We start from the raw sequence: 15816 nt of genomic DNA, 5'->3' as shown, positions 1-15816 counted from the left end.
CACGGCATGCATGGGGCACCGCGCTCCGGGTCCAGGGGGCACCGAGGGCAGTGGGCACCGAGCACCGGGAGCAGGGGGCACCGAGCACCGGGAGCAGAGGGCACCGAGGGCAATGGGCACCGAGCACCGGGAGCAGGGGGCACCGAGGGCAGTGGGCACCGAGCACCGGGAGCAGCGGGCACCACTCACCGGCGCCCGGGCTGCCCCAGCCCCTTCTGCCTCCCCTGCTGCGGGCGGCGGCCCCGCCCCCCCCGGGGGGGATGTTGGTGGGCGCTGTAGGTTGATGAGAGCTCCCCAAGTTGTGGGAAAGACCAGCCGGGAGCAGCCTCCGGGGACAGCGAGGCGGCAAAACAGCCCCCAGCTCCCCGGGCAGGGCGTTTTCCACCCGCTCATCCCACCCGGTGGTGCTGGGAGGGGTTCGGGGTTCGGGAGAGCATCCCGCTTCCCAAGGCTGAAGGGGTTTTTCATTCCGAGGGACCATCTCTGCCCCATCCTTGATCTGCCCGACTCGCTGCAGCCCATCGTAGTGAAAGGTCAGGGCTGTTATCTGCGGGTGCCCAACTTCCACATTTTCATAATGCAACTTTCAAGGGCTTGTAAAAACTGCTTTGGTGGGGGCAGGGTGTCCTGCAAAGGGCACGGATAAAGACTTGATGGACGGGTTGTAGAAGGTGAGAATTTCCCTCCCTGGGTTTCTCACTCGGGGAAGGGACCAGCTGTCGTGTCCTGATCCCAGCTTTTGAGCTCTGCTCCTCAGCCCTCCGTGCTGGCAGCCTGCTGCCAAGAGCCACGGGCAGCAAAACAGAGTCATTTCAGCCCCGTACATGCTAACAACTGCAGTTCTACTCCTCTGGAATCATGATAAGAGGAGATAAAAAATATTCTAAAAATTCCATTTTCAGATAACGCTTCAAACTCTTAATAAACTTGAGTCATTCGTGACTTGTTTCCTGTGAGATACCAAAAATGCCATCTCTTGGAGCCCAGAGAGAACACATGGGACCTGTTTCTTTAGGGGATTAAATCAATTCATTCCATGTCACGTCCCATGTTTTATATGTTACATTTCCTCTTATTTTATTCTGTTCTTTTAGAAATGATCATCCAGTCTCTTAGGCATATGATCTCCAGGTTTCAAGTACAAAATGTTAGTAATCTTTATTTACCTACCTTGTGTTTGAGTGACTTAAGTGCTGGCTTAGAAATTTATGGACATCAAAAAGCTAATGCATAAACCAGCAGTTCTGTTCTGCATAAACATCCGCCAGGCTGTTCCGGAGTTCAGGGCTTTCAGAGAGACCTGGCTTGGGATTCCTGCACACCCATAAGATGGAATATGTTGGGCTGCACCTGAAGTTTCAAATAAGGGGTAATAAAGGATAATAATGTGTATTTCCATCCGTTGGAAGGGTCTCAGAACTTGTCAGAGCAGAGCCCATGTGTTAGGAAAGGCAGCGTGGGGCCCAAAAGAATAAACTTTGAGAAATTAAGGCCTAATCACACCCTGAGTTCCTTGTGATTTTAATGAAAGCTCACAGGACAGGGAGCTGATAGGTGAGAGATCTTAGCACAACTTTTAGGGCACAGCAGTTGAATCTGAGAAGAGTGAAAACCAGAACAGAATATAATCAGATAATATCCCAGGGCTCAGCTTGCCTAAATGAAAACTGCAGGATCAGTTTCTCAGCACAGTTCTTGTCCAGTGGTCATTTCTTCTTGCTGAAGAAAGGATTTTTTTGCCCAGAAAACTGCTGACCTAGTAAATAAGCAGTAGTAATACAATTTTTCCTGTTGCTTGCTAGAAACTGGGAACAGCCTGATCCTTCTCTAGCAGTGCAGGTCTCCTCTGCCTCCACCAGCCTAAGAACCATGACAGAAACAAAGCTCTGAGGGATTTTGTGCTACAGTGATAGCCCAATAACATATGAAAAAATCTGGGGCTCCACTCTACCAGATATTGACCACCTCAGTCATCATCCAGCAAAGCATAAATGTGCCACCACACATTGGTAGCCACACACGTGTTGGTAGCCACACATTTCAAATTAAGCAAGTGCTTAAAGGATTGATTCAATGGTCTTTTATGAACTTCCCTGGAGTTGATGGCAGCACCAGGTCATGGCAAACCTCCCCGAACTGAGCTCAGGCAACTTCCTTTTAAATTGTGCTGGGTTTCTTTTTATTTGGTGGGTTGGTTGTTTGGGTTTTTTTGGTCAGAACTTATATAACTCCACAAAGAGGCAAAGAAAATAATTCCTTAATAAAGCAGCTTTGAAGAAAATTCTTCCTTTATCCCCAGTTATTACCAGAACCATCCTAGATTGCAGAGCTTTTTAAAAAGGGGGAAAAAATACCCATGCATGGATAGTCAGTGCTAATAATCACAATAAATAAATTTGTGCCTCTTTTCATGCAGGGATGTTTAAATCCCAAATAATGGTTTGAGCTATGTTGGTGCAGACCCATCCCAGGGGGTTCATGTCCTTAGCTGCAGGAAAAAAAAGAAGTCCTCTAGTTAATGAGGTAGAATAGAAAAAAAAAGACAAAACAACAAACAACAACAACAAAATAATCCCAACTTAAACCAGCTGGGCAGCAGTCTCATCTGTTGTATTTATTCATTTCATGCTGTTCAGGGACATGACACCTCCTGACTTTGTCTTCAAATTTACATTTCCCAATGGAAAATTGGCTGCATGTAAAATCCCTCAGGTGCCTTTTCTGGTCATTTGGCCCTTGGTGAGCTAGGAATTCCCTTTGCTTCCCAGTGGCACTGCAGCCAGTGCTTGCAAGCTCAGGTCTACAAGATGGGCTCATATATTTTGGGGTTCCTGCACAGATGCTTTATGGTACTGCTGGGGTTATTTGGTAAGTTATACATAAGTGTAGAGGTTGTCTGTGTTGACTAGGTCACTTCAAGTTGTTTATAGGTAAATCTTCAAAATCTTGTTGGGAAAAAAGAAGTGCATTTTTAAAGGGAAATGAAAGCATTGCTGTGTGTTGTGGACAAAAGAGACTTAATTGAAATTGTGAAGCATATAGTAAGAAGTTGTAGGACTAGAGGTTGTTGGCATCTGTCAGTCTGCACAGACATAACCAGCCTTTCTGTGAAATGGTGAATCCCAGCAGCTTTTTGATTGTCTTTTTGAAGAAGCACAGTCTTTAATTCTAGGAATCATGTTATGGGAAAGGTTCTTATAAAAGAACTGCATGGGCTGAGACACATGACTGAGCAGTTCACTTGCTGAGCAGTAGAAGAAAAATGATGTATCTCCACAGGTAGATGCCAACATCCTAGCAAAGGTGTAATACCTTTACAGTAGTGAATACACAGGGGTGATGCAGAGATTGGCTTGTTTATGCACTGTTCTTTGAAGAAAAAATACTAATAACGAAAAGTTGCCAATTTTTGAGATACCCTTAACTCCTTTTTTTTTAAAGCAAAGGAAGAGTGAAGTCCTGCTCCTGACCTTAGAAGGATCAATCACTTTCAATCTGCTGGTTAAAATAAATAGATGAGGATGTAGTCCCTGTTCTAACTTGCCCAGCCTCGTGCTTCGTTTTTCCTCCTCCTCGTTTGGCTGCTTTCAGAGCTCACGCTCCTTCTCCAATGATTCTTTCATTCCTTCAGGGAGCCGGTGGATGAGGTCCTGCAGATCCCCCCCTCGCTGCTGACATGCGGCGGGTGCCAGCAGAACATCGGGGACCGCTACTTCCTGAAGGCCATCGACCAGTACTGGCATGAGGACTGTCTCAGCTGCGACCTCTGCGGCTGCCGGCTGGGGGAGGTGGGAAGGCGCTTGTACTACAAGCTGGGCAGGAAGCTCTGCAGGAGGGACTATCTCAGGTACGCGACGCACTCGTTCTGCCCTCGCTCCCCTTCTTGCCGACACTTCAGCTTTACTTAGTCCTTTAATTAGCAGAGGCAGTGAGCAGAGAGCCAGCAAGCATTCCTTTCTGATTGCTCTGCAGCCCAAAGCCCAGCAGTAGCTGCAGTTGTAGGCCTGCACTGTTTGCTAGCTCAGGTTCATGGAATCATTCTCCCTCATTCCCTGAGAGAATCAACCTCTCTCAGTCACAGAATGGTTCTGCTTGGAAAAGACCTCTAAGATCATCGAGTCCAACCATTAACCCAACTCTACCAAGTCCAATGCTTAACCCATGTCCCTCAGCACCACATTTACATGGCTTTTAAACACTTCCAGGGATGGTGATTCAAACACCTCCCTAAGCAACCTGTGCCAGGGCCTGACAACCCTTTCAGTGAAAAAGTTTCTTCTGATATCCAGTATAGACCTTCCCTGGTGCAACTTGAGGCCATTTCCTCTTCTACTGTTGCTTTTAACTAGGGAGAAGAGACAAACCACCATCTCCCTTCAGCCTCCTTTTAGGAGGTTGTAGAGAACAAGAAGGTCTCCCCTCAGCTTCCTTTTTTTCCAGACTAAACAATCCCAGTTCCCTCAGCCACTCCTCATAAGACTTGTTCTCCAAAAATAAGAAGGTGGCCCATACCATAAATGAGCCACAATATGGGCTCATATATTTTGTGGGGTTCACATGTCATGGTTCTGCTGGGGTTCCTCAGTTATAGATAAATCCAAAGGCTGTTTGTGTTGATTAGGTCACTTAGAATTGTTTATAGGTTAAATGTGAAAATTCTTTTTGGAAAAGAAAAAGGCATTTTAAATGAAAATGAAAGTGTTGCTACATGTTTTTGTGCAAAAAAGGAATTACTTGAGATTGTGAAGGATATAGTAAGACCTCCCAGGACTTTGGGGTTGTTGGTGTTCATTGGTGTGCACAGACATTACCTGATAGCTCTGGGCTAAGCAGTGTCAGCGTGGGATTCTGGCAAGTGGAAATGGGAAAAAAGGTGATGAATTTCAGCAAGATCCCCCTGAGCTGCCAATGAACTGGTTCCCCTGAATGGTTTTAAGAAGTTCTGTGCTTCTCCAAGCATTGCCTTGGAGCTGGAAGGTGTTTGAAACCAGGTGCCAAGATCAGTGACTGATGAGGGATCATTTAGTTCTCTCATTTCAGGACACAGTATCCAAGGTAACTACACTCAATTCATTTTCCTGATGCAGATCCATGGGGTCTGGCAGAGATGCTCCATCCCAGAAGCCAGCAGAGCTGCTGTACCTGCCTGGGGCTGCACTCCCTGCCTTTTGTATCCACCCATTGATCCCTGTCTTTTTCTGCATCCCTGGTAAAGTTCTCTGGGACACTTCCAGCAGAAAGAGGCAATGTCCTGTACACTGACTGCAAAGCCTCAGCCAGCACAGGGGGGTTGGACTGCACTGAGTGGGACCCAGTAGATTTTTAATGTTTTGAATAGACAAGAATTTACCCCTTTTGCTCAGTCAGACCCTGCAGTTACCCCCATGACAAACTTTTTTTCATACATCTGCTGGCCTGTTTTGCCAAAATTTGTAAGTAGAAGGATTAAATTAAGATTAAGATATTCCACAAAAAATTGATAACAAAGGACTTTTACATTTTTAATTACAATTAAAGTGCATTAACCTGTGCAGTACTGCTTGGGTACCATTTCTTCCAGTGCATCCCTAACATGTCAGGAGGTCTGTGGTGCCACAATTTGATATTTTTTCTGCTAGGCTAATAAAAACTAAATCAAAATATCAGTGGAGTTCCTAATTACTGGTGGGAATTTTGCTAAGCAGAAACTAGGGACTGATTTTTGCTAATGGGGCCACTCTGCATACATAACACCCAGCAGTGATCCAGTGTTAGTTATACTTTCCAAATACTTTTCATCTTAAAATGCAGTTTCTTGCAGTGGATTAATCAACGTTTTTATTTGTGTAATAATACAAAATAGAATATCTTCCCTTATTAATGAATAAATTGGCAACCTTTGTGTAACCTTAGCATTACTTTCGTTGGGCAGAAGTGAACACTGACATCTCCTGGTAGATGAAAGAAACGGTGTATTTTCACCTTAAAGACCTCAATTTAGTGGATGTTTTTTGCAGTTCAGAAGATGCCAGGAAGCAGGCACAGCACAGCTAAGAGATGTGTAGGAGGTAGAAAAACTCTTTCCAGAATTAATATGAAAACTTAGAAGTCAACTCAATAGATGTCTACTTTGTACAAGAAATAGATGTCTAGTTTGTAGACAACACCATCGTGAGCTCAGCAGGGTTTGTCAGTTTGGATTAAAGAGAAGTCCAGGTCGTATTACAGAGCAATCCAGGTCATAAAATTGCTTGGGCTAGCAGAAGCATCTAGAAGGTCTTAGCATGTATCCATCTGAAACCCACCAGGAGTGATTTCATGGATGTTTGAGTTGGAAAGAATCTCCAATGTGGAAGCAACAACAAGAGACAGGGGAGACCATGGCTTGTGTTAACTCCTTTCTGTGAACTACAAGACTAACAGCTGAAGACAGGCAAAATTCACCAGTGGAAAGGTTGTTTCCAGTGGTCACAGCAGTGGGATTATTAGTACAGCACAACTTTATGCTGTGGTCTGGGGAACCTTTACTCATCCTGAAGCTGCTCACTAAGGTTGTTGATCAGATAAGTCAATTATATTGAAAATAGTTGAGGACCTTGGACTTCTTACTTCAATTTCTGGTATTGCAAAGTTTAGAGTTCTGCTCGGCAGCTTTCCAGGTGAGCTCTGTGTAACCTGGCAATGCTGTGACTGAGGGATCGAGGCCCTGATGTTGTGTTCTTGTGTTGATTTGGTTTTTCCCATGTCCCCAGCAGAGGAACTTTGCTTACATCTCTGCTGTTGTTGTTTCAGGCTCTTTGGCCAAGATGGCCTTTGTGCCTCCTGCGACAAGCGAATCCGGGCTTACGAGATGACCATGAGGGTGAAGGACAAAGTGTATCACCTCGAATGCTTCAAATGTGCTGCTTGCCAGAAACATTTCTGTGTTGGGGACAGATACCTCCTCATCAACTCAGACATAGTGTGTGAACAGGACATCTACGAGTGGACTAAGTTAAATGGAATGATCTAGCAAAGACATGACTCCGTGGTCTACAAAAGACATCTCATGGGTGACACCGCTGCGTAGGTGCAGTGAGGAGACCATCACTGGAGCTTTGGGCTTTGGCTAAATGGGGGGAAAACACCACGGAGTCAGCCCTTTTCAGGCAGTGCTATGTAGAATCTAAACTACACCTAGGTGAAGAAGGGAGATGGAAGCACTAGTAGATAGGCTGACTTCTCTTAACAAAGGTGTATGGACAATAACTGACGTCCGCCACGTAGGCGAGAGCTGGGGAACAAACCCAAGGGGATGACACGTTCTCCCAACTGGAAAAAAATCAACAACATAGGGACTTCTGTAAAGAGATGTGATGACTTTGTCACCTGCAGACTAGGATTGTGCAATTGAATTTGCTTTTTGTCTTGTTTTAGTTACTGAGTTTAGACAACAGCTCCCGACGTAGACATGAGGAGGAATACTGGAAGAAAAGGGCCATCACATGGTCATTCTGAAGGGCCTTACACTCTGGGTAGGAAAAAAGGTGGGAAGAGGGTGGGAGTTATTTTTGCATGGATTTTTTTTTTTTCTTTGAGAATGAACAGTGCATCCTCTAGTCCCAAACTTTTCTTTAAAAAAATCCTGCTTTAGTTACTGAGTTTAGACAACAGCTCCCGACGTAGACATGAGGAGGAATACTGGAAGAAAAGGGCCATCACATGGTCATTCTGAAGGGCCTTACACTCTGGGTAGGAAAAAAGGTGGGAAGAGGGTGGGAGTTATTTTTGCATGGATTTTTTTTTTTTCTTTGAGAATGAACAGTGCATCCTCTAGTCCCAAACTTTTCTTTAAAAAAATCCTCCTGAATTCTCATTTTCAGGCACTGCTGTTTAAGGGTGAGATGTTCCACAGATCATTTCTATACAAATATAAATTTAAAGAGTTGTTCAACTATTTTATTAACTTAGATTATATCAATAAAATATTTGTTGTGTGTAGTAAAACTCTGCAGCTTTAATAAAAATAACAGAAGATTTGAGTGTTGTTACTTCTTTTTTTTTTACTTTTTGTTTGTATTTTGTATTTTATCTTTTTGTTTCTACACTTGGTCTACAGCTGCTGCCTACTGGGTTCACTTCAGGTTGAGATTCAAAGCAGTAGTGTGAGAACACTGAGGTCTCAAGAAGCCTTCTAGAGTTCTTAGTTCTTCATGCTAAGGAAAAATCAGATATTGTTGTAGGACAAATAATTAGATAGCGTTGTGTGACACTGATGTTCTTTGGTGTTTATGAGGAGGTTTTAAGGCTGGTGACCCACAGAGAAATACATCTGGGTGCTACTTGGCAACAAAGATAGAGCCTATCTGATCTCAGAGGAGATCAGATCATGTAAGATTAGGGTCTCCTAGAACAGTAGCTCATCCCGATTTTGCTCTGGATCATTGAATCGAGTATAATATCACTAGAGCAAATCAATACTTGATGGTATTTAGGAAGAATTAAGGTCTGAGCCTTTCCTACACTGACTGTTGTCACTTGCTGTTTAAGGAGAAGTAATTTTCTCAGCACTGTAGCAACATTAAGAACATGAGAAGTACTCTGGTCAGCCAGCAGTGGACATTTGGTATGTTACTCCCACAGAGACAAGTACTGGGTGTTCAGGCAAGAAGTACTGACCTCCACATGAGGCTTTTTCAGCTTGCAGAAAGGTCCAACCAAACCTTGTGTCAGTTTGCCTTCAGATCCCTCTGCCTCCCACTGACCCCTAGACCCATTCTCTGTGAGTTTGCCTAGTCCTTTTGTTTAATTCTTTGGGCTTCATCGTCTCAAAGCAATGATTTTCAAGGGTTAATTCTATGCTGTGCTTATTTCATAACCTGTTGCCTGGTAACTTAATTGGTTGACCACCATAGTGAGATAGAGATGATCTTTAAGGTCCCTTCCAACTCGAACCACTCTGTGATTCTATGATAATGACAGGTCATTTCTTATCACCTTTTTTTTTTTTCCCCCCCCACTATTCTTGACTTTAAAGACCTGTATCATAGAATTACAAAATAGTTTGGGTTGGAAGGGACCTTTAGAGGTCATCTAGTCACCCCTGCAGTGAGCAGGGATATCTTCAACTAGATCAAGTTGCTCAGAGCCCTGTCCAACCAGACCTTGAATGTTTTCAGGAATGGGGCATCTACCAACTGTCTGGGCAACTTAAGCCCGTGGTTCACCAGTTTAATCATATAACATTTATTCTTTATATCTAGTCTGATCTCCTCTGTTTTACTTTAAAACCATCACCCCTTGTCATATCATCTTTCTTAAAAGCCCCCTCTAAGTATTGAAAGGTGGGAATAAGGTCCCCCTGGAGACTTCTCTTCCTCCAACTTGTTTTTTCTGAGATGAACAGTCTAAGTTCCTTCTTGCATGAAAGCTGTTTTGCACCTCTGATGGGCTGTTTCCCATCTCTGTATATTTTCTGGTTCTACGCTGGTGTCACTACAACTGCACCTTGTTTTCAAACACACTGAATAAATGAAGCTCATACCACAGCTAAACAAGTCTGGGAGTCCACTTGGCATGTCCATTCACCGTGTCAGTACTCACATGCAAGGAACAGAACCTAAGCATATGGACATCTATTTGATTATTTCCAATAAACTTGTCACCTCAGGGTTCTCTCATCCAAGTGGCAGCACCAACCAGTGTCAAGTTTGCATTTTACAAAGAATATTCTGAGAGGTCTTTTTTATTTTCTCACTTTTGTTGTCACAACTAGCACTGGGGACAAATCCTTTACATCTTAGTACCAGTCAAGTTGGAATCTCTACATAATGAGACCACGCTTGAAAAACAAGAGCTTCAGGGCTTTGCGAGGCGGCTCTTCTCAAGTGATCTGCTGACCTCTGCAGGCCACAGGCAGCTGGTTAATTATCATTCTTAGCATAAAACGTATCCCTGCCAGCACAGGCAAGCAGGTTCTGTAGCTAAGGAAACTGCACTATCATCTCTCTGCACCCTCAGTGGCTCCTTGCAAATATTTGGTCCAGCTAGAAATGAAGTCTCAGTGTCCCTGTTAATTCACACAGGATGTAACCATGATGCTACACAATGAGCTCTGAATCAGTACCAAGAGCTTCATGACGGATGTTTTTCAAGCTTTCCACATCATTCTGTCCTGACATGTCATTGTCATGTCTTTCTCAGAGTCCCTCTTTTTTCACCCTTTCTCCTTTGCCTGAAAAAATACACCTCAACAGCACCATTGTAGGAGCAGGCCCGAGGAGCCCTTACAGCTCCATGAACATCTACTAAGTTGCCAGCCTGCAAAATGAAGATATTGTCACTTCTTCTGTAAAGCATCATTTAGAACTTCCTAGTGGAAATGCACTCATTTTTTAGTGTAAGGTATCACTTCTACAGGAAAACACATTTTGAAACATAAATGTATGTATTTGTAAAGGCAGGGTGCACAGTGGACGTTGCTGTTTTAAGACCAGCAGGGAGGTTCAGACATGATGAACTGGAACATGACAGCTTGGGCCAGAAGAAGAGCATCCACTTGAACAGTGGTGTTACTCTACCTGTGCATTTCTACCAGTCTGTTGGTGGACTTCTCCCTGCCAGATTCCTAACTCTTGCTCTGTGGATCCAGGAGGAGAAAGAACAGATTCCTCTCGGAACTCGTGCAACCAACACTTCACCTCTGTCCTCCTCTCAAGTATGTGAGGACTCTCTCCTGAAATCACAAGAAAAGAAAATGTTCCAAAAACAATAGCAAAAATAAAAGCAAAGACATTTAGAGGCCTAGGCAGAAAGCACAGTAATGCTGAATATGACTTCATCAGCTGATATTCCAATGCCTTGTCCTTTATATGTTTTCCATATCAGCAGTATTTTAAAAGGCTTATCATCAGTCAAGATTTCCCTTCTTTGTCCCCATTATTCAATGTCAGGGCAGGCAGATCAGGGCATTACCATCAGTATCAGTTTTTTTAATTCCATGCCCTTGAATAAGGACAATAAGAACCCTGCATAATAGAGTTTTCAGCAGAGGGAGTAAATGGGAATTGGTTGTTAATTTGACACAGGATACAGAAGCTGTCTCTCCCATCTCTTTTTCTCAAGGTAATACTGTGCCTCCAATTGTCATTATACCCAAGAATCAAATTATTTGAATTCTGGACACATCAGCACAAAACTGAAGACTCCCTGCCAATTCCACAGCCTGCTTGGAAGAGAACATCAGAGAGCATCACTCATTTATACGACTGCCAGCCTGAGACTGTAAATTCAGAAAACAAGAAGGCCTCAGGTGCTGCACTTTAACACATCTTTCTGCTCCTGAATCACCTCCCTCATCACCCCCATCACACACAAGGTAACATTTTCTCTCTGACAGGCAAAGCTTTTAAGCCTCTGCTGGGGTGAGCACAGACCCTGTATGGCCTGAACATGGACTGAAAATCAGATTATTAAGTATATTAATTGATAACAGTCATTCGTGGCTTTGAAGGAGATTGGTGACACTTGGAAAAATAATCTATAATGATTGTTGTTGCTCTAAAAAAGACAGTGCAGCATCAGCTTATTTCACCTGCAGCAGGTTGATCTGTTTTATAGAGCACACTGCACTGCAGGCAAAGGGAATTTTAATGGACACTGGAAAAAAAAGTATCTATTCCTCTGGTCCACAACAAAAAAGGAACCATAAAAAGGCACAGAAAAGAGAGATTGAGATATGATATCAGAAGACATTTAAGGAACTATAATTAAATGAAGATTCAGAAGCTTGTCACTGAGATGAAGATTAAATTGGCTGAAAGTTGAACCTTGTTTGAAGCAACGTGTTCCCTCCCACTGTGGGTTGTTTTGTACCAGGCTAATGAGAAGGCACATCTCTGAAAGGTTCCTAATAAACCAGCAGATCTCTGATGGTTAATTAATCCACATATGTTGCAGAGGTTCCATTTAACCATGTTCCATTTAACACTTTTCAAGTGCCTTGCAAGCATCAATGCATTATTCTTTCCTTTGTTAGGCTACAAGCCCAGGTCCATAGGTAGGGAAACTGAGGCATAAAAGGAGCACAAGCTGCTTAAAAATCACACAGTAACTCAGCCAAACTTCTATGAGAGCAGAAGTGGGATCTCTTGGCTCATGTGCCTGTTCAACCATGGCCCACTTGGCAACCTCTGGCAAGGCAGGCATGGACAGCTGATGGCCTCACCTCTCTGACACCAGGGATCTCAAACACACTTTGAATACCAGAGAGCAGTCTCCAATAGCATTTTATATGGATATTTTCTATGAATTTTAAGCTCCCTTACCTGCATTCTTTGCCAACAACAAAAGGATGATCAAAAACCTCATGTTAAACTGTTTCTCTATTAAAAAATTATTTTTCAAATATTTAAGTTTGGGGGGGGTGAAAAACAGAGCAGGCATGAAAATCCCATTTGAGTCTTTCAGGGAACAGATTGTCTATTTTACATGAAAAGGTTGAATATATCTTTTGCTGAATGCTTCCTGATCATCTCTGCTCTCTCTCTGGCATGTTCTGGTTATGTTTATATACCAGTGTAACACAGCAAAGCCTGGAACCAACTGTGAGAAGTTTGATTTCTGTGGAGGTGCTGGAATTGGAGGTGCAAGGAGGGCAGCTGTGACACTAGTGTCTGGGGTAGTGAAAAGTAGCTGTTGCTCTGCAGTGTTGAGGGAGGAATTACCTTTTCAAGCCAAGAGTGAAGAGAAATAACTCCTTTTTAATCCAGTAGCTCTGTGCCAGGTACCTTTCACATGATTGCTGAGATGTTTCCTCCTCAGGAAACATCTTTTATTTTTGTTTTCTTGTTTTGATCAATCATTGCAGCCCTCTGTCTAGAAGACAAAAAAGTAAAAGCACTTCTCTTGCAATGAAAATCTACCAGAAATGTTTGCCAGGCTACTGATGGCAAAAAAAAGATCTGGAAGCAGGGGTGCAGTACAGCAGCAAACCAGCATCTGAGATGCAAGCCAGGAGGCACGACCTGCTGGATAAAACAGCTGAGAGTTTAGAAGAGCTTATTTGCAAGTGATTGCTGATCCTCATATTAGTGAAATACTGTCTAATGACTCCTGCTCTCTGTGTGCAGCTGCTGCACCAGAAGATGTCAGGGACAAGATGTGTTTTCCCTTTCTATGGCAGTAGATTTGGATCCTTGTTTGTACTGGGAGTAGCTTTTCAACCTCGACAGCTGAGCCCTTGACTTCAGTCTCCAGCCTCCTGGCTTTTTTAGACCCCTGATTTTGAGTTGGGATGTGGGGTTTAGTTTTCTTCTCTCCTCGAGGTTGTGTCTTGCATCTCACCTCTGATAACTTTACCAGGGTATTTCACAACCCCTGCAAACTGGTTTTGAGATACAATTTACTTTTTTTTTTTTTAAGAGACAATCACAACAAAACTGAAATTCTACAACAAGACACATAGTTTTCAGTCTGACAATAACCTGAAGGCTTTTGACCCAAAAGAGTGCTTAGACATCATGCTGAGGTCTCCTTAAAAAGATCTAAGACATGCAATCACCAACCTAAGGATGCTTTACAATACCAGGAAATTCTTGGTTGGCCCATGGGACAAGGCTTCATCACAACATGGTTGTATTTTTTTGCAGTTGGTGGGTGTCAGAGGGGGATGAACGAGCAATGGTGCAGTTGCCCTGGAATTCCTGGAGCTGGACCAGCAGAGAATTTGACCCAACATGCACCAGAAGCATGTTGTCCAGCTGATAAGGAAACTGAGAACATGCATCAGCAAACACAGTTTGTTTATCCTGTAATAACTGGTTTTGAGTAGTACAAGCAGAAAAAAAAAAGAAAAAATAAAGAAAAAAGAGGCTGGGGCTGCAGCAGGGAGATAAGAGCTCTGACCAAAAGGATAACCAAAGGTCACACCAAGCCTCCTGGAAACTTCAAAAGAGAAGCTTTTGGTGGGAATGGATGACTAAGGGAATTGGAAAAGGCTTCTGGAATCTTTAATCTTTGTGTTTCCTCTTCAAATCCAGCTCAACATGTCAGCCATTTATTATTGCCATGGTCTGATGACCACAGGCTGGGGTCAGCCCTGGTCCTGCTGCACAGGTGTCCCTAGCCAGGAAACCCCACTGCTGTGGCCATGGCCAACCGGCTGCCTTGTTAACAACCTCAGCTAATAACCTAAAGAAAGTGTGTGGAACTGGAAAGCCAGCTGCTGGATGGTTCCTACAGATGGGTTTTTTAAGGTCAGGAAGGACTCAGCAGCAGCAGAATTTTCTCTAGGCATGCCTCATTATTCTCCATGTTCTTTGGGTAAAGAAAGAGCTTTTGAGTTCCCACATAAACCAACCAGGACTTTCCATGAGATCATTAAATATTCCTCCAATCCTTGCTTTCAGAGGGGTCTTTTGTTCATCCCTTAGGCCATGAATCATGTCATTGCATCATGAATCACACACGGTGAAAAGTGTTGTGTGTGAAATCAAAGACTGAAAGTGTAGTGTGGCCAGCAGGTCAAGGGAGGTAATTCTCCCCCTGTATTTTGCTCCTGTGAGACTTCACCTGCAGTACTGTGTCCAGTTCTGAAGCCCCCAACATGAGGAGGACATGGAGATGTTGGAGAGAGTCCAGAGGAGGCCACAAAAATGATCAGAAGGCTGAAGCAGCTCTGCTCTGGAGACAGGCTGAGGGAGTTGGGGTTTTTCAGTCAGGAGAAGGCTCTGGGGAGACCTTAGAGCACCTTCCAGTGCCTGAGGGGGCTCCAGGAAAACTGGGGAGGGGCTCTTCACCAGAGAGGGCAGTGATAGGACAAGGGGTAATGGTTTTAAACTGGAAGAGGGTAGACTTAGGTTGGACATTAGGAAGAAATTCTTCACCATGGGGGTGGTGAGACACTGGCCCAGGTTTCCCAGGGAAGCCGTGGCTGCCCTATCCCTGGAAGTGCTGAAGGGCAGGTTGGATGGGGCTTGGAGCAACCTGGGCTGGTGGGAGGTGTCCCTGCCCATGCAGATGCAAAAATCTCTGTGCATTGGGTAAATTCCAAGAGACACCCAGCACCCACTGGTAAAGCTCCCTACTGTGTCATGTCATCGAATTTTCAGTAACAAAAATGAAGGATTATAGAAGCCTCATCATCTTCCAAAGCTTCAACAGGGGGTCTGTGAAGCAATCTGAGAGATTTTCAGCCTGAGGAATATCTCTGATGTATTTAGCCATTTGGGCTATAAGACTGGTGATAACTGAAGAAAAATCAGGCTCCAGTGTTCAAGTGGAAAAGACTTTTCATGTCCAGGCTGAGCTGAAAAATGCCAAGATAACATACTTATTTCCACAGCTTGTGTGGAAATCCCACCTCTCTGGGCAACCTGTCAAGTTATTGAATGGAGAATGCAAAGCCTGCTGTGGGTAAAACATTTAAATGCTACAATTTTGAGTGGTTTCTTGTCTGCTTCATCTTCAATTGGATCAGGTTGGTCAGAGGCCCACTCAACCTGACCTTGAACGTTTCCAAGGATGAGGCTTCCACCATCTCTCTGGGCAACCTGTGCCAGTGTTTCACCAACTATTATCTGATAGTTACTCTTGCTGAACAAAGAGATTTTGTTGAGCTTGAAATGTTTCACCTGCAACACCTTGAGCTTGACACACTTTCACTCAAGGTTTCTGTGGGCTAGCAGATAGTTGGAAGCTGGTGGTTCTGTGGTGTGTGGCTCAGGAGATGGTGTTGCCCTTAAGATATAACACATTTTTTTGTTTGTTTGAATGGTACTCATCTCAGTCTGTTTACTTTCCATCTAAAGAAAAAAGAGGCTGGGGCTGCAGCAGGGAGATAAGAGCTCTGACCAAAAG

At 43.9% G+C, this 15816-nt stretch overlaps 1 protein-coding gene across 1 annotated transcript; it reads left to right on the top strand.

The window, feature by feature from the left end:
- The first annotated feature begins 10 nt into the window (after positions 1–10).
- Positions 11–7411, top strand: LMO2 (LIM domain only 2 (rhombotin-like 1)). Its single transcript, XM_010007448.1, has 3 exons — positions 11–533; positions 3622–3847; positions 6772–7411. The coding sequence occupies exons 1-3, from the start codon at positions 11–13 to the stop codon at positions 6989–6991; spliced, it is 969 nt and encodes a 322-aa protein (XP_010005750.1). The 3' UTR covers positions 6992–7411.
- Positions 7412–15816: the final 8405 nt, after the last annotated feature.

The sequence above is a fragment of the Chaetura pelagica genome, unplaced genomic scaffold (genome assembly GCF_000747805.2).
Source record: "Chaetura pelagica isolate M959 unplaced genomic scaffold, ChaPel_1.0 scaffold401, whole genome shotgun sequence".
Taxonomy (NCBI): Eukaryota; Metazoa; Chordata; class Aves; order Apodiformes; family Apodidae; genus Chaetura; species Chaetura pelagica.
The sequence above is the reverse complement of the archived record's forward strand: the minus strand, read 5'-3'. Positions and strand labels throughout refer to the sequence as shown.